This window comes from Antedon bifida, chromosome 8 (assembly GCF_963402885.1).
Source record: "Antedon bifida chromosome 8, ecAntBifi1.1, whole genome shotgun sequence".
NCBI classification, from domain to species: domain Eukaryota; kingdom Metazoa; phylum Echinodermata; class Crinoidea; order Comatulida; family Antedonidae; genus Antedon; species Antedon bifida.
Window position 1 is genome coordinate 22,163,208 of NC_136233.1, and position 22,993 is coordinate 22,186,200.

Sequence of the window (22,993 nt, forward strand, 5' to 3'; positions counted from 1 at the left end):
GGTTGAAGAGTAAACAAATGTAGTTACTGCAGTACTGGTTGAAGAGTAAACAAATGTAGTTACTGCAGTAACTGGTTGAAGAGTAAACAAATGTAGTTACTGCAGTAACTGGTTGAAGAGTAAACAAATTTAGTTACTGCAGTAACTGGTTGAAGAGTAAACAAATTTAGTTACTGCAGTAACTGGTTGAAGAGTAAACAAATGTAGTTACTGCAGTAACTGGTTTAAGAGTAAACAAATTTAGTTACTGCAGTAACTGGTTGAAGAGTAAACAAATGTAGTTACTGCAGTAACTGGTTGAAGAGTAAACAAATTTAGTTACTGCAGTACTGGTTTAAGAGTAAATAAATTTAAATACTGCAGTAAAATAATGTTGACATGGTCCCTAACTAAGCATTTGTATAATAATATAATAACTGTTCACGCAAATTGAAATAAAGATCTCAATTTTATATTTATGATAATATTTATACATGGTAAACAAACAACAGAACTAAAATATTTAGCAACTTTCAACTATAATTTATTTTACATTTCAATAGAATGTATTTACTAGAATATAAATTGTAAAACTTTTTAGCTAATTCAGAATATTCTAGGAGAAATGTACAAATTAATATATTTATAAATAAATAAAAAGAAGCATCTCCATAGTTGTTATTTGCAGTTTTTGCGAAATAAAAAATAAAAATACAAATAAAGTGGTTGGAAATTGCCAGCAATGTATGAGAAGTCAATTGAACTACAATAATAATATATTATAATATATTGTCATGGAAACGCATAAACAAGTCAAACAGTTCATAAATGTCTTTTGTCAATGACATCTATGGATCAATGTTGTGCTATTGTTACACAACAACATTAACAACACATATACTTGCCCTATACCTATGACCATTTGTGCCACACTTTTGTTTTATCTTTTTACTAATATTCCAAATCCCTGTTTAGAGCCTATATTACTTAGTACACAAATAGCAGTGGATTGTTTGTTTTTCTTCCCTATTTATTTTGACTACTTACCACTCAATGAATATAATTTAAAGTTTTACTCAATGTAAGCAAATTGTTATTGCATCAAAATGGATGGTACAATGGTGGGACGGGTACATAGCACACTGGTACCGGTATGTGGTACAATGGCAGAGGAATGGTACCACTGGATACATAAATTATAACATAGTACAATACCCTGTATTAGTATGGTGCATTTTACAGTACATTTGTCATAGGCTACAATGTTACAGGTAAATTATCACATAGTACATAATTTACATGGCACTAAACATGATACATTACACATGTTACAAGGCACATGGTACATACTGTACATACATTTTAATGTCAGATGAAATAGTGGAGTATTATGAAATTAATCTGTTAAAGATGGTTCATTTCACAAACATTTATTCAGCAGCACAACGTATGTACATGGACTGGCCAGTGTTGTAACGGCTATGAGCGCCCACTGGCTAAACCCAAGAGCTCCGGAGCTTATGTGGGCCCTTGAGCAGTGCCCATACAGTAGGAAAAAACCGGCATTAAAATATGTCAAAAAAAGAGGCTAACAATGCCCAAGGCCTCCAGTGTTGGAGGGCCACTTAGGGCTCCTAAACCAGGGGCCTCGGCGTTACTTCACTGGGGCTGGCACATTGCACTTAATAATGAGTGGAGATGGTATGTTGTACATGATACTTATTTGTGGCATGCATGCATCCCATAATCCTCCACTTCTATTACATCATCCCAAGTATTCCACTATTCATTTCTGCAGTAGAGATTCTTCTAAAACCTGGCGAAGTACTTCATCCTCATCGTTATGGAAATCCTTAAATAATACAAACAATATATAACATTATTTTATATGTTTATCTATTTTGTAATCTAAAGCTCTGTCTACACTATTAAACTAGTTTGACAAAAAAGTGTGCTGTGCTCAAATATGGTAGTGATATGACATCATCATGTCCATATATGTGCACATCACAATAAACTTAATAACAACTTACAACATAAGTTCCATATTCAAATTTATGTCTCATATTGAGATGACTGAGAAAATCTGAACTCTTGTAGTTGGGGTCGCCCCACGGCATGGATGCGCAGATTGGACAGGTTACGGGAGCGGTGTCGTTCTTGTGCGTCTGGTTGCAATGTTTACGTAATCCTTCACAGTCCAAGTTACGGGCACCGCAGTATGGACACTTAAATGTAGAACGATTTACTACCCTAAAGGAGATTGCAAAGATATAGTAAGTGGTGGTTCTTATTCTCCTCTAAAGCTCTGTCTACACAGAAAAAAAAAGTGTGATGTGCCCAAATATGGTAGTGATATGACATCATCATGTCCATATATGGGCACATCACATTTTTTTGTCACAAAAAGTTTGATAGTGTATACAGAGCTTAACACACTTATATTTTAATTTTGTACAATAAGTATATCAACTTAAGTTCGTTGAACTCTATATTTATGTACAACAATGATGAATGGATCCTTACTCATGTTTTTGGTTTGTTTTGGCAATTGGTTGGAACTGGTGTAGACCGGAGTTGACGGCAAGCTTAGCACAGGCTGACATATGAAGATTTAATTTTGAAAGAGAAAACTGCAAAAGAAATTTAAATAACATTTTCATAAACCGAAAGTTTCATTGAAAGGCATTAAAACATCATCAGACACTCAATAAAAACAAAATCAACTAATGTTAGTAAAATAAAACATTCATCGATTCTAAATTCACCTTTTTTTGGCATCCAGAACAATTTCTTTTTGTCTTGTCCATCTTTTTCTCCAACTCTTTATCTTTTCTTGTTTTTACTGGGTTATACACCTCGCGGCATAGTGAACACTTTGGCGATACTAACTGCGAGTCGTCTGATATACAGCCAGTGCAAAAGCTAATTTTTTAACAGGAAAACATTTCATTTAATTTTTTTTATATTATCAATTTTAAAATTGATAATGCAAAAATATTTGTTTCATTGAATAGCAATCAACACTGCAATCTATACAATTATTTAGATAACCTAAATAAGAAAATAATTGGTCTATTTATATAAATTCTATATAAAATAGTCATTTTAAATATTAGTTACATATTTTAATAAGACATATTATTTTAATAATATATTTTTTCCTTTCTATATTACTCCTTTTGTTCAATACCTGAACTTAGAACAATAATATTACATATTAGTAGTAGTACTGCTTTTTTATTTATATTATTGATTTATATAACTACCTCATTTGCATATATGTCCAGGTGTTATAGATTAAAGTGTACAAAATACCTACACATGGCCACACTGTATCTTGACTGGTTTTATGTAAATTTCCAGACAGATTGCACAAGTAAACTCGTCTTCTTCTTTATCTCCACCTGAAGCCATCTCTACAAATTATTTAATTTTAATAAATTATTATGTTTTTTACGCACGATGAAAAAAGATTGTTAAAAAAATTAGTGAAATTATTTAGTTTTACTTCTTTCTTGTGTAATTCGCAAATTGCGCGGAAAAATTCTAGGCTAGAACAAGGAAAGTCTTGCTATGCTTGACTGGAATTCGGCTAGAGAGTGTAGTGCTAGCTACGCTAGGCCTTATGCCCAAGGCCTACAGTAGTAAGCCTGGCCTGTCCTAGTAGTAGAGGCCTACCTAGGCCTATTTATAGGACCTAGCTAGCTATTTATATCCGGACGCTAATGCAGTTATTGTGTGCTGCTGCGAAATTAGACTCCTGGCCCTGGCTAGGCTAGGCACTATTATTAGCTATATATTTCAACAAAAATTACATAAACTTTTAGTCATACCTAGTTAATGTTGATTAAACACTGTTTCTTCTGATAACGTACACTTTGCAGCATTTATTAATGCTAAAATTTACGTTTCTGTGTACGACGATCGCGTAGCGGCCATCATTTTAATTGTTGCCAGAATAATAAGGTAAAAGTTTCCCAATTCGGTACGGAGCCAAAAAAAATCTATATTCACACACGCGGCTAATAAAAAGCCAGATAGGCAATTATATCAACATTTATAAATACACCACAATTATTATTATACATTTGTGACTTTTAAATTTCGGGGTTTTCTACTCACCCGTCCCCATTCCGAATCTGCGCACTTGAACACGTACCCGATGATCGCTGCATGTACATTACTTACTTCACCTGGTATGCAAATTCACCGACCACAATGCAAAAAATGTGACGCCACCAATAATAATATATAAAAAAAAAGTAATTTCGGAAAACTTTCTTGTCCATAATAATAAATATATATATTCTGTTTATATTTTATAAGTTTAAATAAATTTCTTTTACACAAAGATAATTGCGTGTTTATGATCGTGAATTACCATAATTGTTATTTACCTAATCTAATAAAAACGTGTTATAATAGATAATTCACAATACAGCACATTAAACTTAAACAAGATAATGGCGACATTTAGGATCTACTCTTCAAATCAATAATCAATAATCAATTGATAATGTGAACACTTAGCCTAATGATAAATAACAATACTGTATATCTAAAATAGCAATGAGTTATTGTATATAACTAGTAATAAAAATTTTAACAATGTATATCTTAAATTCAATTACAGTAGTAAATGAAGATACACATAATGAGTACGTAAATAAACTGCATGCAAATAACGGAGTTACGACTCTTGCCAAGTTGATGTCGCTTGTAATAGGTCGGTCAATTTACTTTAAAATATTCATTGCCACGAATAAAAAATTACCACTACTTAACTACAACTGTATATATCATAAGCTGTCATATCGCGAGAGTACAAGCTGAGTTGACATGTAGCAAGCGTAGCTCCTGTCGTCATGCAGTTGAACATTGTAAGTATACTACGTATTCACACGATTTTTCAAATGAAATACATGTAAAGTACCTGTTTACACGACATTTCACATGAAATACCTGAAAATTCCTGTTCACACGATATACTTTTACTACCTGGAAATGACTGCAGAAACGTTAACAACAATATAAATAATTATTTATGTTTTTTAATTCTTATATTTTCAGATCGTAATCATTTTGGTATTCACGATAAATGAAGGTGGTACGAAAGGTAAGTTAAGGCCCATTTACATTAGGACAATAACGATCGACGTTAAATAAATAAACATACATTTTTATTGCATAAAAAAAATAAATTAGAAAAGTTTTTTTAGAACTATAGGATAATCATTTATGCTGTCTTTGATTTGATCTTTGTCTTTTTTTATCCAACCAAATTACGTCATGATCAATAAAAACAATAAAATCGTTGTATTGTCACGATATTAAATTGCTCTTACCAATCATGACGTCATTTGATTGGACGTGTGCAATATCATTTTCATCATCAAAGGCAGCATAGATAGTTCTATAGTTCTAGGATAAAACTTGTTAAATTTCCTTTGTTTCAGGTATAAAAATGCATATTACTACAGGCAGAAGACCTACTAGGCCTACTAGGGTACTGCAGAACTAAACGACGTGTTCAGTTTAATGATCTGACAGAATGTTCCGTTACCCCTTTTTTCATATTTTAAATTTTAGGCCAAGAATCTTTTTTCCCTTTGATTATTAATTGATTTATATTTTTAGAGTGCGCGTATAGTAAGGTGGAAGTAACGGACGACATGTTTACGTCATCATCGTCACTGGAGGGTCATTCTGCAAGTGAAGCCCGTCTTATTAACGAAAGAAGCGGATGGATACCGGCGACTAACTTTTCAGGAGAGGAATGGATACAGGTATGATTAGAAGGTTTTCCACATTATACAATGTTTTGTACGCGCGCGCACGCATGCGTTCGTTAAATGTTAAATTTCGATTGTGTGCGTACAATTTTAAAACACCCTGTGTAGGCCTAAAGAACTTTGTATACACTTCACTCTATTTAATTACAAGATACTTGAGTATGTTTAATGTGTATATGCCTAGCCAAGAAACGTTATTTCAAATTACTGTAGGTCTATATCTAATAACCTGAATAGATGTGCGCGCGAGCGTGATACACACGATAACAAATTGCGTACACACGCGTCCACAATTACAGTACATCACTTGATTCTTCTGCAGCTGTCACTAGGTATAGCTTAGTTGACAATTGCAAGTCATCTAGATACGAGTCTAGGTGTATTAAATACTGGTAATACATTATTATCTCTCTCACTGGGTTCGTATGTATATCATATGCCTATTGTTCGTTACAGGTTAAATTTGAAAGTGCGCATCTTGTAACTGGTATAACTATTCGAGGCGGATTGAAGGTGATAACAACTATAAGCACCTATGAAAAAACAAATATGACAAACACAACTGAAATAGTCGAGTATTATTACACCATAATAGGCCTGGACAGATTTCGAATTGAATACGGACCAAACGAGAACGCCCTTCTCTCATCTGAGACGGTAAGTGTAGAATTAATTAAAACAGGCTTACATATTGCAATAACAGGGTCAACACTCTCTATTCCTGTGTGCTTTCTAGAGAAAAGCCAACAGCGTTTATTTTGTAGGGACATAAGGGACCGTATATGTAATATTATATTTCGTCATCAGTTAGTCGTTACGTCAATGTACGAGAGACTGTACCACGCATGTGTCAACCAGTTGTACCGTTCATGTTGATTTAATCGGCAACTTTTATACATCGGTGACGTCATCAAATGTACTTATTATTTATTTTATTTCACTCCAAACCAACAGCGAATCATCGCCACTAACAGGCTGGTTAATAATACTGTATTTGCTGTATTGTTGTTCAATTATTCTCTCAACTATTATGTTTACTTTATTTTATTGTAGTTTGAAATTATGAACACGAATGAAAGTGAGGTAAGTAACACATACAAATGGAGTGATGACGACGATGATTATGATTATAAAGATTACGACGACAATGGTGATGACGAAGGGGACAAGGAGGATACTGAAATTAGAATTAAGATTAAGAAAATGGCACGATGATTATAAAGGAAATGACGTGTGTTAATGATGACAATGACAAATATGGAGGAGGTGACAAAGATGACAACGACGATGCAAATGACAATATGATTGTGAAAAAGAAAAGATGATGATGATGATGATGGAGTGACGAAGATGACAAACGACGATGCTGTTTAGGTAGTGACGACGATGATGACAAAGAGGATGGTTATTGCCAATAACAAAACTAGTTTGACAAAAAAAGTGTGATGTGGCCAAATATGGTAGTGATATGCCCAAATATGGTAGGGATATGACATCATATTTGGGCACATCACATTTTCACAAAGTTTGATAGTGTAGACAGAGCTTAAGAAAGAGAATGAGGCAAAAATAATAATGACGATTATCATGACGTCATCTTCTTTAAAGGTGCAGACTATAATTCCAGCAGTTTATACTCGACTTGTTCGCATTGTACCATTCAGCAACAATACAGAACGATTTGGAATTCAGTTTGAGATTACACAGTGTGAATCCGACTCTACATGTTCTTGTCCGGAAGGTAAGTTGCCGTACGTACTCGGTGTGGTGTGAATTCAGTTTGAGATTACACAGTGTGAATCCGACTCTACATGTTCTTGTCCGGAAGATAAGTTGCCGTACATACTCGGGTGTGGTGTGAATTCGGTTTGAGATTACACACTGTGAATTAATAAAATGTTCTTGTCTGAAACGTAGCTTACAGGTACTCGGGTGTGGAGTTCATAATTAAAGACCGGTACACACTGAGCAATTTACACGCCGCAAGCAACACGTGTCTAACATCAAATCGATATTGACGCGTGTCGCTTCAAGTGTAAATGGCTAGTGGGAACGCGCCTTTATCGACATCCATCTTGCTTCCTTCCTTCTTGACACCTATTTTAGTGACGTGTCAGATATATTCAGACATGCATGACCTACATCAAGTTCACGGAAAATAAAAAGATTGGAAAAACATTTCTACAAACAAGATGGCATTTTTTTGTATATAGATTGTTACCACGTAGGACAAGGAATGGTTGATAGAACGATTACAACTGCTCAAATAACGAGTACGAATAACTACCACAGTGACCAAGATGACGCTCGACTTAATGATGGACAAGGCATGTTGTTGTATAAACGGTACTCTCAGGAGGTGTGGGTACAGGTAGGCTAATACATTATTATTAAGTCATTACAAAATGAGAAGACAACAAAAGCTTGCTTCCTACTGGGAAATGGATTGGTGGTTATGATGCTTGGCTACCCATTCAAGGGTCCTGGGTTCAATTCCTGTCATATGTCAGGATTTTTTCTAATGACAAATTACAACTCCACTCCCAAAGACTTGCAATAATTAATACTCTGTTTATGTAGAGCATCTTGTGTATATGTTTGTCTTGTGAACTGGATTGCCACCTTTAAGAAGGATAGTGAATGAATTCGCTTATGGCGGTTATCCTTGGCAATTTGCATAAAATATATAATAACGTAAAACCAATTACGACGCGAAGGATCCCCGAACGATTGGTCACCTCACTATTGTTATTCAATATTTTTGTTTTAATTTTTTTGTTTTCATTACTAAATTCACAGGTTACATTTAACGAAGTGCGTATACTATCTGGTATCATCACCAAGGGATATTATTACAGTCCTTACTATAATGTTGAAACATTTGCTATTGAACTGGGTATGATATCCGATTCGTTGAAACGCATCGATCAGGTATGATTACATTTGTATATATTTTGTCCTCTAAGGCCTTCCATAATATGAACGATAAAACGCCATTACAGAGGAAACAATCATTCTACTTTCGCCTTTTTTGTCAAAAAAATTCTACTTTGTTTATGTTTATTTTAGATATTTGTTGGGGGACACGATTTAGCGTACAACATATTTGAAGCGCAATTTTCAAGATATTTCCGTTTTATTCCGCTTTCAAATTCAAGAACAGATTTTTATGGAATTCAAATGGAAATTTTAGGATGCTACATAAAACAGACTTGTAACTGTTTTGTAGGTAAGAAAATGTAACGAAGAAAAACTCACAATAATTGAAGACTGCTATTTTCTTATAGAATCTTAATCGTTAAGCTCTGTCTACACTATCAAACTTTATGTGACAAAAAAAATCACACTTTTTTCGTCACAAACATTTGATAGTGTAGACAGAGCTTTAGGTTTAGTAATCGCCAATGATTGTCAAATCCAGAATAACAGTGTCCACAACCAGCAGATGCAATATAACGAAAGATGAATGAAATCGATAATCCATCCATCCCTCCCATCGGCATTATCATGTATATATTACGGATAAAAAAACCTTATTTTCACAATAATTACTGTATTTAGAACTTTTTGTTTTTAGATTTTCACTTCGTGATTCATAATCAATGACATGATGCAATGCCTTTTGTATTGATAAAACGAATGCTCTGATAATAAACTTATTTTATAGAAAACAATTTACATTACAAAATAACATGTTCATTAAATACAGGCAATTATAGACTTCAAGGTTTAATGGACGGTAGAATACGGGATAATCAGTTGACGGCGTCCTCAATGATCTACGACGGCTACGGTCCATCGAACGCCCGTCTTCATAACGTTGCCGTTGTTGAAGAGCAATTGTATGGCTGCTGGGTTCCAGACAGTATTACAAATGAGTGGATAGAGGTAAGATAAGATAAGCTTATTGAGCAGAGTGCAGAATTTCTATAAATTGGCGTATTCGGTGAAGCTATCGAAACAGTGGTTCATTACTGTTCCAATCAAATCATATTTAACATACGCCCTCTTTTTACTCATTTAAAACTATGTTTTGATATAGATTGATTTGTCAAGCACTCGGTTGATAACCGGCGTTGTAACGCAGGGTTGCCATAGTGATTACGTCGGCCAATGGGTACACAGCTTCAACGTTTCATTTGGATTCAGACAAAAAGCATTGGCTATGTTAAACGAGGTAAACTTTGGTGTTTTATTTTTACAGTCTTAGTTCTTCACAATAGACACGCAACGCAAACGATTGACTAATGACAATCGACCGTTCGAATAATTCATCGCTCATGATTGGTCACGTTGCACTCATACGTCCTTGCATTGCGTTTCTATAGAAAACCAAGACAAACTGGCCCATTGTTTCTGCTGTAGTGCATACCCGACGCATTGAGATATTACATTTCACCATTGGGTCACGTATACGCAGGTGTATTTTTAAAGTTTATTCTTTTTGTTTTTAGACATTTATTGGGAATACTGATGAGACTACAACGGTCATTAATGTGTGGTCACCAGTTTATGCCAATGTCCTGCGTCTAATTCCGATAAACACCAATAGTATTTTTTTCGGACTGCGTTTTGACATTTTTGGTTGTGAGTTTGAGAATGAATGTACATTCGACGGTAAGTAGTAGGCCTCCTACAGAGGTGACGTCAATGACGACGACGACGAGTTACCTAGAAAGTAGCTACAGTATATGGCGTACACACGATACTTCGTGCGTATTTATCATCAAAAAAAGAACATACAAGTTTGTATGCAGCAAATATTCATGACGTTGACGATAGCAACGATGGAGATGACCAATTAAAAGATGAATTATTAAACTGTCGCTTGTTGTGATTGGTCAATTCGCTTACGTTACGGCTTGAGTCTTGTGATTGATCAAATGACTTTCGTTGCGCTTACATCCTTTTGTTTTGTCTCTGGTGGGAACCAAGCATTACGGTTGTGCTGCTCAACGACGACAACGACGACTAGTTGAGCAGGACGTCATAATGAGGTTGTTGGTGATTGGTGTGAACGAAGAAAAGTAATAAAAGTTGGGGTGTCTAGAAAACTCAGATTTAGAAAACTCAGATATATCTGAGATCTGAGTTTTCTAGATCTGAGTTTTCTAGACACCCTGAAAGTTTATGTATTTTGTTTCGTTCAAGATTTCCGCGTTAGACTCGGTGACTCTGGATTGGTGGAAGTACACTTCGACAACGGCGATTGGTTCAGAGTGTGTTACCAAGAAACCAGTAGTGAACATGGCTATGCTTTGGTTTGCCAATACTTGGGATATTCACGAGTGAAAACTGTGAGCTATCTAAAAGACAGTAGTTACAATAAGGACGCGTATGCGTTGGAGTGCCTATCTGATGATACGTCACTTCTGCAGTGTGAATTTAAACAAGAACAATCCTATTCAAAGTTTACAACGCTGGAATGCGAAAACTGTACGTATTTACTTTTGGGTTATAACTGCATTCACACGAAGAATACGGTAACATATTTTAAAGCTTGCTTCATACTATAGGACGCAACACGCTGTCGATATTGGTTTAATTTTGCCATCATTTTGTGTCTCGCTCTTTCTAAAGGTACATTCACACGGCCTGTTCAATAATGCAGGCAATTTGACCAATCACAAGCAATGGATTATTCGAACTGTCGCTTGTCATTGGTCAATTCGATTGCCGTGTGCTGACGTCCTTGCGTTGCGTCGTAGTGGGACCAATGGATAATCATATATTATTGAACAAACAGGCCGTGTGAAAGAGCGATTCACAAAATGATGGCAAAATAAAAGCAACGTTAAAACGACGAAAACGAAAAACTGCAAGTATGCAATGACATTTAAATTTTTTTTAAGATTACTCATTCAGCAAATTGGAAACAAGAATACAATCTGAATCTGAAATAGTCGAGATTAAATTTGACGATGAAGATTGGGGCAGGATTTGTAAGAATGGTCTCGATAGTCGGCGGCAAGAGAGAGACTTAATCTGCGTCCACATGGGATATTTAAGATCATCTGACCATCATCATTATAAAGATGGCGATTTCGATCACAAAGTGTTTGAGGTACACTGTTCCGACGAAGCGGAATCGTTAATGCAGTGTGGTTTTACTCAAAATTACATATGTGACAGTAGTAGATATGCAACGCTACAGTGCGAGCATGGTACGTACAAATAGGACTACCACCTTGTATACAATATATAACATAATGAGTTCTAATTTCTAAACACCGGTAACGGTAAGCAGAAAACCGCGTAGCTTGTCCCACGTAGAATCTGTATTTATCCTAAGCGGAAACCGCACGTCCGCTCCGTGTTGTGTGTAAATGGTCATAAGGAATAACATAGATTCTATATTTGTATTACCGTGTTACCGTTCGTCTGTGTAAATTGCCTTTACAAATTTACAATCACATTTGGCATTAATAACCTGTTTAAAAAATGTAAGAATTTAAATAATAAGAAAACCGTAAACCAACCATAATAACCGAAAGAGTGTCATTTAATTTTGATGACAACGTCACATGCTGCTAACTCAAAATTGTTATATATTTATTTTACAGCGATAGATTCAACCACAAAAAAACCAGAAAATATAGGTTAGTTGTTTTCTAATGTTTACGTAATGTTTCCATAAGACCCTTAGCCTGATATATTGATTTATTAACTGCACATTTTGGTATTAAAGAAGACATCCTGGGACCTCTAGTAGCAACTAACGCTGTTTTAACTGCTTAGCTTTGTAAAACCTGGTTCCCACTTGAGATGCAACGCAATGACGTAGAAGAAACGCATAAAGTTGACCAATCACAAGAGACAGTTCGGATGATCCATCGCCTGTGATTGGTCAACTCACTTACGTTGCGCTTACGTTCGTGCGTTGCGTCTCTAGTGAGGACCAAGCTTAAGATGCGTCACCCATGCGTCTGCATTTACATAATTTAACTGTGACGTGTTCTGTTTTGTCCTTAGAAACTGAATGTCCAACATACACAGGCTTCTCTGACGTCACCACACCATCAACGAATTGCTACATTAACGCTAACACATTCATAGTTGACCATCGCCATCAGTTTGCCTGCGCTGGATACGTCACAGGATGGTACGTCACCGACATGTCACCCAACACCAATATACAATGTTGTACACTCAGACAGAATCTACTACCAGAGTTAGCGGTGTACACGGTCATCCATTGTATAGATATATCGTACATCACAGGTTCCATAGTCGTATTGGAGCCTGATGATTGGTTACCAGTTGAAGCAGGCGACAAAGTTGGAATTAAAGTTAAATCTGGCGGGAAAATCTACTGCGCAGATGAGTCTGCGCATGACGCCGCAATAGTACTGTATCAAGAGAACATTGATTACACGATTAAAAGCGGTCAGGAGTTGTCATTCAGTAATGCGTTCATACGAGCATATTCTATTGCAGCTATAACGGGTTAGTATTCATTCATCTATTACTACGCAAAGATGCAAGTAATCGGACCAATCACAAGCGACAGTTAGCATGATCTATCGCTTGTGATTGGTCACATTACTTGCGTGTACTTGAACAACATTGTGTTGTTGCGTAAGAATAAAAGTGCCGATTTTCTAATAAAGGATTAAGCCTTTTTTTTTCATCGCTCCACCACTAATAATGAATGGACAATTCACTCAGTGCTTTACTATCATAATATACGGTAATACGTAAATAAGACACGCCTATATTCAGGCCATACTCCTGTTCAAGGGTCACTCCTATTCAGAAGACTCCCTCTACTAATAGGACACTGTCAAGTGTGTCTTTAAGCTATCTACACTATAAAACTTGATGTGACAAAAAAAAGTGCCCATATATGGACACGATGATGTCATCACCACTACCATATTTAAACATATCACTACCACATCTGGGCATATCACTATATATGGGCACATCACACTTTCTTTGTCAAACTAGATATTGTAGACATGCTTTATAGTTTAATAAGGGTTATTAGGGTTAGTAAATGGCTGGAATCAATACGTCACGTGGTTGATAAAAATAAGATATTAATGAATCCGATGTTGTGTTGTTTAGATACTGGATGTCCAAGTTTGTCCTCTTGGACCTACTATAACAAATGGTGTTTTAGCCCTGGTGATGTAAACTCAAGACCAGATGGAGCTGACGAATGCAGGGATAAGTCTGCTAAATTGATGCCATATCCACTCAAAGATTACTCATTTTTAGATCAAATTGTTGGTTTTAATTTACAAATATGGACAGGTAAGTGATCGAGCACACGCGTATAGAAATGTATCAAGAATATCTCCAATATTTCGCAGAACGTAGTTGTCCTGCCGATATTGTACTGTAGACCTTCTCTACAACCGATTGTATATACTTAGTAGTAGTAGTAGTAGTAGTTGGTACCTAGTTGACGTAGCACCGAATTGACGTAGCACCGATTTGACCGACGTACTTCTACACTCCAGTCTTGATTATCGGTATTTGGAGAAGTAAACTATAATTTAATTCTTCATTTTGACGAATTATACGTGATCTTAATAAAAGTGTCCAGAGGTGTGTCGTACCAAAACGCGAATTTAACACCAAGTTTTTTTTTTAAAGTTCTGTACTGTAGATGTTTCATAAACCTGTAAATGGATAACTTTTATTTTTCTAGACGAACGAAGTTCGGGAAATTGCACTACTGTTGAGTTGCAGCACAATGTCACAATATTTCGAAATGTCTCGTGTGAACACAAGTTAAACGTTATATGCGCAATGCGTGTGAAAGGTAATGTAATTGGCCAATTTGTGTCCACTTTTTTTTTCTCTCTTCAATTTTCATTCTATGCATAAAATCTACATTGTGTTGATGTTCATTGTTGATCAAAATTGGTTATAATTGATATTGATTGATTAAAATAATGATTGTTCAATGTTTATATGTGGTCAACCCCCAATATACTGTGTAGTCAATGTATTTATCAAATATCCGTACATTAAATATCTTGGTCATCTCTCCATGACGGTTGTCTCATAATGCTTTCTTGTATGTATATGTTTCACATGGACAGTTTGTTTGAAATAAAGTTTAATTGAAATTAACTGGTATTGTATTTGAACCAGTAAAAGTTACTTTTTTTTTGCCAATTTCGAGCCAATCAAATATTTGTTTTGGATTTCTAATTATTATAATGTTTATTTCGCTGTTTTATTTTTGAACGAGGCACTATTATACCAAAGAATACAATGCTTGAAAGACAATGTGTACCGTATATGATGAAGAAACTACAATCTATAAAAACAAGACGTTAAACAACCGGACCATCAAGAACGAAGTAGCAAGAGAACTGACATGTAAACATATTTGATGCCAGTGTGTAAAGCTCTGTCTACACTATCAAACTGGTGTGATGTGCCCAAATATGGTAGTGATATGACATCATGTCCATATATGGGCACATCACATTTTTTGTCACATAAAGTTTGATAGTGGTAGGTACTTCTTCATTATAATCTATAGTACTGTGCTGTATTTAGTATACAAAATATGGATGATCTTCTGTAGAAAAAAGTATTACTGTATTTCATTAGTGTCTCCAAAAACATAAAATAAACAGAGAAAAAAAAACAAATATTCAAAGTACAGTTTTGTAAAACAACAAAATAATTTTGACAAAAGTCTGATAAATTTATTTCAACATTTCAAATAAACTCTTCACTGCAATTCTATAGATTGAACGAACAAAATAATTGGATCAATAGAGGGCAGTGTTGTGGTCTTGATTTAGCATGCTTCACTACTCTAGCCACTGAGTACCACCTCACACACTGCTTCAGCACCTCTTCAAGTTACTCTCTAAACTGGTATTATAATCATACACTAACTTTTCATAGTTCATGTTATCTGAGGTCAATTGCAGGTCATATTATTGCGCAGTCTAGATGTATCCTAAAGGTTCAAAATCACTGTTCACTTTGTAGCCAACGATGCTCTTGCGGCCGATTTGTTCACCTACGAAGAACCAGAATGCGACTTCCATACAGACTAGTGTATTTAACCAAGCTTCCTGTAAATACACAAAATAGTATATTTAAATAAGAATTGTTATTGTACTTTGTAAGTGGGTGACTACTCTCAACAGGGATTTTGTTCACATGTTTTTTTTAATTGATTTTGTTTGTATTGAAATAAACAAATTAAATGAAGTGAAAGGCAATGTAATTATTTACTAAAATAAAAAGTACAATATTGACAATGTATTGTAGATAAAAAAGGTTTGGTTACAGAAACAGTATAACTATAACCATATTTTTTAAATATGCATTAACAGGGACAAAAATTGTCCTTTTAAACTAAATTTGAGACAAATAAATTAAATTTAAGGGCAATGTCATTATCAAAAATTGTAATTCATTTACTGCATTATTTAAAATGTCCAAAAAGTTTGGTTTGGTTTTAAGTTTTGGCATACATATCAATTCATTAGAAGAAAAGTAATACATGTACAGTACCAGTGGTGAAAAAAATAAATAATGCTTACCTTAACTGTTAGTTGAGCCCATTTACCAGTCGTGGCTGATTTGACTATATCTTGAGCACTTTTCATTATTTGTGGAAACTCGCTTGGATATGGTGGCGCTAACTCCACTTTGGCATAGTACCAGAACTTGGATAGTCTAGGTTTTGAATACTGGACAGTATCTAGTGCAAGCAAACCAATAATGATTATCAGATGGATACTTTCAGAGAGTGATATTAGGGATCAGACTTGCATGCTAGAGGCATAGGTTTGGGTTGGTCTGTACCATATTTATTGTATCTTTTTTTTTTGGTCCTTTGGATGTATATGCACTTGCCAATAGTATGGATGATTATGACCCGCTATATGAACGCCAAGAGAAGTGCGTCATGGATGCGTAATTTACAGATAATTATTGAGGCAGGGGTGCGTCGTAAAACCTAGATGGTACGTCACATCAATATGAACGATGGTGTGTCAATGTCCCTCACTTTGTCCCTCAAGGGTGTGCGTCATGGTATTCATAAGGTATGATGCACATCGGACAAATGATGCACCTCTTCCGAAAGTGGGTCATACAATTGGCACGTGCATAAAGTCATTGGTTTTGTGTAATAGTAATACGAAGAACAATTTGATCTGACAAATTTAATGGAACTTCCTACAGTATAATAATTGTTAGGCCAAAAAAAATAAATAACCGGTCTCTGGTCAGACCTGATTTTCAGAAATGATGCGGCGATGCGGTTTTTTTTTTTTTTTTTTTTTTTTACAGATGGTACAGAAAAGGTAAGGGTTAGGGCTTTTTAGTTAATTTAGTATGCTAAAAATCAATATGCGAGGCGAATTGTCTGTAGTGGAGCATTTTTAAATGATTCAACTTCAACTACTACTTTACTTAAAGTCATATATGTTTTAATATACATTCATTTAAAACTGACAAGTAGATATTTTATAATAAAGATATCTTTTGTGATGTATGATCATACTGTAAGTATATATAGAAAATTAAAACTACCAGCAATGATTCATTTAGTCAATTTATACATTATATTGTGACTGGAATAAAGATGTGTGTTAATCTATTTATTGTTTGTCTAACTTTCTTTTTCTTTTAACAATGGTCTGCTTATTTGGAATTGCTTTGCAAGTGTGACATATTGGGTAAATGTTTTGAACTTGGGGTCCAGTCAGTAAATCATCTCCCGATGCACAATGACAGCAAACTGCTGCAAACACCCCAGAAGAATAGTAGGTAACCTCAACTGGCTGAACACATTGCAAATCTTTCCTGATGAATACTATCTTCAAAATGGACTCTTCCTCAGGCTCTAAATTATCTGGCACAAAGTCTGCAAGATCTGTTCCACAAGTGTAGTCTAGTTGACTTAGAGCTGCTTCCAACTGATCTAGCTGCTCCTTTTTTAGCTTTCGTGCTGCATGCATGACTCTTGGTTTACTGCACTCTTGACAAGAAACAGTTTTTTTCACACGTGCCGATGTCTGTGCCGATGGATTAAATGGTAATCCATGGCCTGTCTTTTTACCTTCTTTGAGTGACGGGCGGTCACATTCAGTTGTTGGAGTTCCATAGATCTCTGTAAACCCCTTGTAGTGTATTCCATCAGCTGCCATGATAGGATCAGGCAGAAAGTGAAGGTCTTTAAATACACTTTCTGTGAGCCTTGGGGGTTTGTGGAAACCACATTCAGGATCCGAACATTTGAGAACACAAAAACTGTAGTGTCTTAGTTGGCAGTGCTTTTCAAAAAAGTTTTTAAGACTATCAGATTTTTTCAGGTCCTTCATGGTAGCATTTTGAGGCAACTGTGCATCGATTTTGAGGACATGGTTGTGATGGCCATCCATATCATCTGTTGTGGCAGGTGTAAATGATCTAAATGGAACACCCTTTAACTTTAATTGCCTGAATAATGATGATATTAGGCAGATGGTGTCTTGAAGGCCATCAGACAGTGAATCTTTGAGAGCTGGATGGGTTGTAGCAGCTGAACGGATGTCTGCAACACTATTGCATTTAGCAAGCAAAGCCTCCATCTCTGGTGAAAGTTTTTGGCGCATAACTCCTACAGCTTGCAAGGCTAAATTCAAAATTGACATGATACGCTCACATGGATTTTTCCAAGAATGGCCTGGAGGAGTTCGTGCTGCAATGACTGCATCAAAATCACCTTCAAGAAAAGCTGAAATGAGTGATAGTTGTACAGAGAGGTAATTTACTCGGTGGTCAGGACCGCCATCTGAATACAAAAACAACACTTCCTTCAATGGTTTTTCGCCTTCTTTGAGCATACTCATAAGCTCAGTGGCATGGCGTAAGGGCGAAGAAGACTGAAATACTGAATCCTTCAAGGCAGTGTAGACTTGACCTTGGTAAAAACTTCCCTCTATAGTCTCAGGGATGTCAAGTCGAAGGGCTACACTTGGTGTTAAAGTTTGCTTTGTAAAATCATGATCAGACACTTCGAAAGACTGATTTAGGCCTATCAAAACCTTCTTCCCCCTCTCAACGGCAGCGACTGGGTGTCCTGGCTCACCTACTTTTATTTTGTGTTTATCGTCAACACACAGCATTTCTGAGTGATCTCGCAGCTTAACAGCCATCTCCTTTTGATATCTAAAAATAGCAGATGCATAATGAGTGTCTTGATGTTCTTTGCGCAATTGCCTTTGCTGTATCATGAATTTAATTTTGAGGCGTCCTGTGTACTGCAGTGATGCCTTTGATGTTGGGTTTTTTTGGCCAGAACTGTAAGCGAAGCCACTGTGGTGATGGTATGGGTACTTCTGGAGGACACACCTTTGAAACACATTCAAGTAAATTTGGAACAGACATGGCTGTTGCCAAGTATGTTACAGTTCCATGTCGTCTCTCCTGTACTGCAGTTTCTACAACATTCTCCATATATTTTTCAACTTCATTCCAAAAGGGCTCATACTTGGATGGTCTACCTGGATTGTGTTCCCTGAGGTCAGTTACAATATCTGGATCACCAAGCTGAAGAAACTGTTTAACTCGTTTGTCTAAAGCAGCAGCATCTGTATCATGTGCAGATGTCCAATCACCCGTGAGCCTCTTATACATTTCTCGAAGATAATATGGTTTGACTTTAGCAATTTTTCCAAACATACCAACAAACTCTCTACGCATCTGCCTGGTATGAAACTTGGGCAATTGGTTTTGGAGTGATTGTGTCACACACACAGATTTTGACATGACATCATCAGAGCAAGATGTGGACATTTCAGGAATTTTCCAAATAAAATGAAAATTGCCAACATTTCCACCTGGAGAATGTGTGAACAACACAGTAGGATATGAAAGCCCATGCTCTTTCAAAAGTGTCAATTCTTCATATCGCATCTTTCTATCAAGTGATAAAAAATCATTAACAAAAACAGGAACAAATCCAGGCAGATCCCTGATTTTGTCGAGCAATGACTGAAATTTCCGAACAACAAATGGTACTTGTGATGTATTTGATGGCAGGACTACCATACTTGTACATTCTTCAGTAGAACGAACCTACAAGGAAATTAAAATTTTTTTTATAGTTTTGATAAATTAGTTTTAGTTTTTAAATACACCACCTTGAACTGTTTTTTTTTATTGACTACAGAAAAATTACCAGGTTTCACTATCATAAACATTCTGCTGTATCCATGAATTCCAGGCCAAATCTACACTTGAATTCATGGATTCACTCAATTGTTTAAAGAGATGGTAAAAAGTTTAATAGTGCAGTGTAGAGCTTTATACATACCGGTTTTAAAAGACTTTGATTCAAACTTTTTTCTTCACTCTTCTTTGTCAAATACTCAGCATACTTGTTCATTGCCAGTGTCAGAGATTTCAAATTAGTAAACACCTCACTCCATTGATTCATTTTCAACCATGGCTATTAAAAAATAAATATATTAAGAAACAAAGATTTAGAATATTTTTTGTGGTCTGTATCTTGATTGGAAAAAGGATGTTGTTAATTTACATTTGTGGTGGCCTAATGATCATAGAAGATTGGCTATTTCAAGAGTTTTTTCACTTTTTATTGTCCATTTAATACATTCTTATGAGCCATAATAAAAAAATATATAGCCTAGGCTAGGTTTAAACTTCATAAACAATCAGAGTAAATTGGGATCATAAAGCCTAGCCTAGGCCATCAATGCATGAAATAGGACTAGGCTCACACACATAACGACTAGGCCTGGCCCTGGCCCTAATTCGTTTTTTGTAGTATGTAAATCAATACTGAATGACTAATGAAGTATATGCTAGGCCTATCCTATTTACCTGTTCTAAAATGTTAAACAGCAGTTGAGACTTTGTTTCTAACTCATCATGTCTGAGTCGCTGTATCAAATGCTTATGCTTCCCTGGATTATTGTATCCAGTATATAAATCAAAAATAGCAGGAATTGCACATTGTTGCTGTTCCATTTTAGGACGATGTGGATCAAGCATCCACAAAACATCACACAAGACGCCAACAAAATGTTCTCCGATATTAATGTTTGCTTTTGACCATCCTAGGCCACCGGCTCGTAAGAAAGCAATTATAGAATTATAAAGCTCAAACTTTGCATTTTTTCGTGTTGTGTCACGGCAGCTGGGCAGGCACTTTTCTTTTGCATTGTTCATCAAAAGTTCAAACGCATTCGTTGCCTCAACAGCAGGCGTATTTTCTTGGATAATTTCTAAAACAAATTTAAAATATTTACCAAACTCAAGACAATCGGTAACGTTAACATTGAGAGGTATACTTTGGAAAAATCCGACCGGTGACGATCCGACCATCGCTATGACTTTCGATCTAGGTGTAGTAGGCCTAGCAGTAGCAGAATCAAGATCGTCATCAGTAGTACATTTGGCTATTTCAGATTCGTAAATACTTCCCAAACTTGCCGTGCCATCACATGATATGATGCCAAAAGGTTTAATAATTTTAATGCCACAGACAATCGAAACAGAAATAAGTGGCATTTTATTGTTTTTCTATACTGTAGGCCTAGCCTACTTCAATGTCCATTTCACAAACAGCACTGTAATACGACACGCTGCTCCAGCAGTCTGTCACACATACTCTCTCACCGACCGGCGCGTCATGTCACCGCGTTCCTCCTAATCCTAGAGCATGCATGCAGCAGATACCCTCCCAATCAAGTCCAGGCTCGTCCGGTCCCCGCCGCCGGGACGATAGACAGTTGTTGCGCGAACGATTGATAAAAGTTTAGAAAATTTCATGGATAGGTGGCGCTGTTGTATGAAAAAAAAAACGTTGACGCGCAAGGTCTAAATCGACGCGCGCGCAGACCAGAGACCGTTTATTTATTTTTTTTGGCCTTACTAACATTATTTATTATTACAACTGAAATTAGCTGCTAGTAGTAGTAGGCCTAGCTAGTAGGCTAGAGTTAGAGTACTTACAGTAGTAATTAAACTAAACATTTTAACCTTTACTTTATTAAAACTCAATTTTATCGCAAGTTTTATAATTTTATGTATTTATTTGATGTATGTACGGCGTTCTGATCCGTTTGGAAGGGCGCCTTAAAAGTACTCTATTAGTACTATACGAGTCGAGTAAGTAGGCCTAGGCCTGCATGACCTATACAAGAAACACGGCCGGCGGCCGCGGCATGCACGACAGTCCCACACTGTCTGCGTTTTTGTGTGCTGCTGACTGACCCCAACAAAATCCACTCGGAAAACGTCATTATAAAACTAAAACATTATAACTAACATACCTGATGCTATCTTAGGTCCTTGTACCACCATGGATGTGCCTAACCGTTGGGTTAAACTAACGAGTTTCTGTGCTGCTTTTGCCATTTTCGCCGGTGGCAACTTAGCTAACTTTATAAATCACAAATAAAAGATGGACGTTTTTTTGATTGACCGAGTCCGGAAATACGTCATTTCATGGAATCTTTGACGCGCCCTCATACGGTGTATGTACGTATAAATAGGTGGTTACAGAGCCATATTATTATATAAAGAGTTACGACATTGAAAATTAGAAGCCATTTTTGTGTCAAAGAATTCGCACGCTGAGGGCGCGCGCGTCTCTTTTGTATAGCGTTTTCCTATTGTTCATGCATTATTTTTTGTCTATGAAATAACGCTTATATTCCGTTTTTATTTTAGTAATTAATTTTATTAATGGTATTAATTTGGTAACATTTATATATTGTGTCTATAATAACAAAAGAATAAATGCTAGGGCCTACATGCAAGTCAGGATACATCAAAGCATGAACCAATACAAAAAACACACAAATTCACCCCTCTTTTTATACAGTATATGGCTCTCTGTGTGTTTTTGACACAAACTTTCAGAGACTCGTTCATCATTTCATTTGTAATAGTCTGCCTTTATTATTTTAATATTGTTCATACCCTATTCAGTATATTAACAAATATATCCACGACACTTTATTATTTTATTTAGTCATCAAAACATGCATTTATGAATTGAAAATATTATTATTGTTATTAATAGGACGTAGTTATGGGATGTTTCGTTCCAAAATCAATCAATCAAACTTTATAATGTACTAGCGCACGCGCGCGCAATATTATTTGCCGCAAGTACTTCTGTACGCTGTGCACGTCGATATTTCACCGTAAAATGTGCAATTACATTTTTTTAAATATAAGAAAAAGTTGAAAGTATTTTCTTGCTCCTATAC

The 22,993-nt window shown here is 35.9% G+C and overlaps 4 protein-coding genes across 4 annotated transcripts; 1 reads left to right on the forward strand and 3 right to left on the reverse strand.

Moving 5' to 3' along the window:
• Positions 1-499: 499 nt before the first annotated feature.
• LOC144850941 (E3 ubiquitin-protein ligase RNF166-like) lies at positions 500-4,125 on the reverse strand. Its single transcript, XM_078708459.1, has 6 exons — positions 3,816-4,125; positions 3,302-3,398; positions 2,748-2,904; positions 2,506-2,612; positions 2,013-2,232; positions 500-1,831 (listed from the first exon to the last, which is right to left on the reverse strand). Exons 2-6 carry the CDS (start codon positions 3,394-3,396, stop codon positions 1,766-1,768), a joined length of 645 nt encoding a protein of 214 aa, XP_078564585.1. The 5' UTR covers positions 3,397-3,398; positions 3,816-4,125; the 3' UTR covers positions 500-1,765.
• A 2,150-nt stretch (positions 4,126-6,275) lies between these two features.
• On the forward strand, positions 6,276-14,747 carry LOC144850151 (uncharacterized). Its single transcript, XM_078707369.1, has 15 exons — positions 6,276-6,431; positions 6,828-6,857; positions 7,383-7,515; positions 7,988-8,145; positions 8,574-8,705; positions 8,844-9,003; positions 9,484-9,662; positions 9,817-9,951; positions 10,229-10,391; positions 10,926-11,210; positions 11,627-11,938; positions 12,338-12,373; positions 12,747-13,220; positions 13,845-14,033; positions 14,434-14,747. The coding sequence occupies exons 1-15, from the start codon at positions 6,324-6,326 to the stop codon at positions 14,610-14,612; spliced, it is 2,673 nt and encodes an 890-aa protein (XP_078563495.1). The 5' UTR covers positions 6,276-6,323; the 3' UTR covers positions 14,613-14,747.
• A 676-nt stretch (positions 14,748-15,423) lies between these two features.
• LOC144850215 (ATP synthase F(0) complex subunit g, mitochondrial-like) lies at positions 15,424-22,195 on the reverse strand. The gene is made up of 3 exons (XM_078707450.1): positions 22,049-22,195; positions 16,301-16,461; positions 15,424-15,826 (listed from the first exon to the last, which is right to left on the reverse strand). The coding sequence occupies exons 1-3, from the start codon at positions 22,131-22,133 to the stop codon at positions 15,698-15,700; spliced, it is 375 nt and encodes a 124-aa protein (XP_078563576.1). The 5' UTR covers positions 22,134-22,195; the 3' UTR covers positions 15,424-15,697.
• On the reverse strand, positions 18,987-21,253 carry LOC144850213 (uncharacterized). Its single transcript, XM_078707448.1, has 2 exons — positions 20,065-21,253; positions 18,987-19,826 (listed from the first exon to the last, which is right to left on the reverse strand). Exons 1-2 carry the CDS (start codon positions 20,185-20,187, stop codon positions 18,987-18,989), a joined length of 963 nt encoding a protein of 320 aa, XP_078563574.1. The 5' UTR covers positions 20,188-21,253.
• Positions 22,196-22,993: the final 798 nt, after the last annotated feature.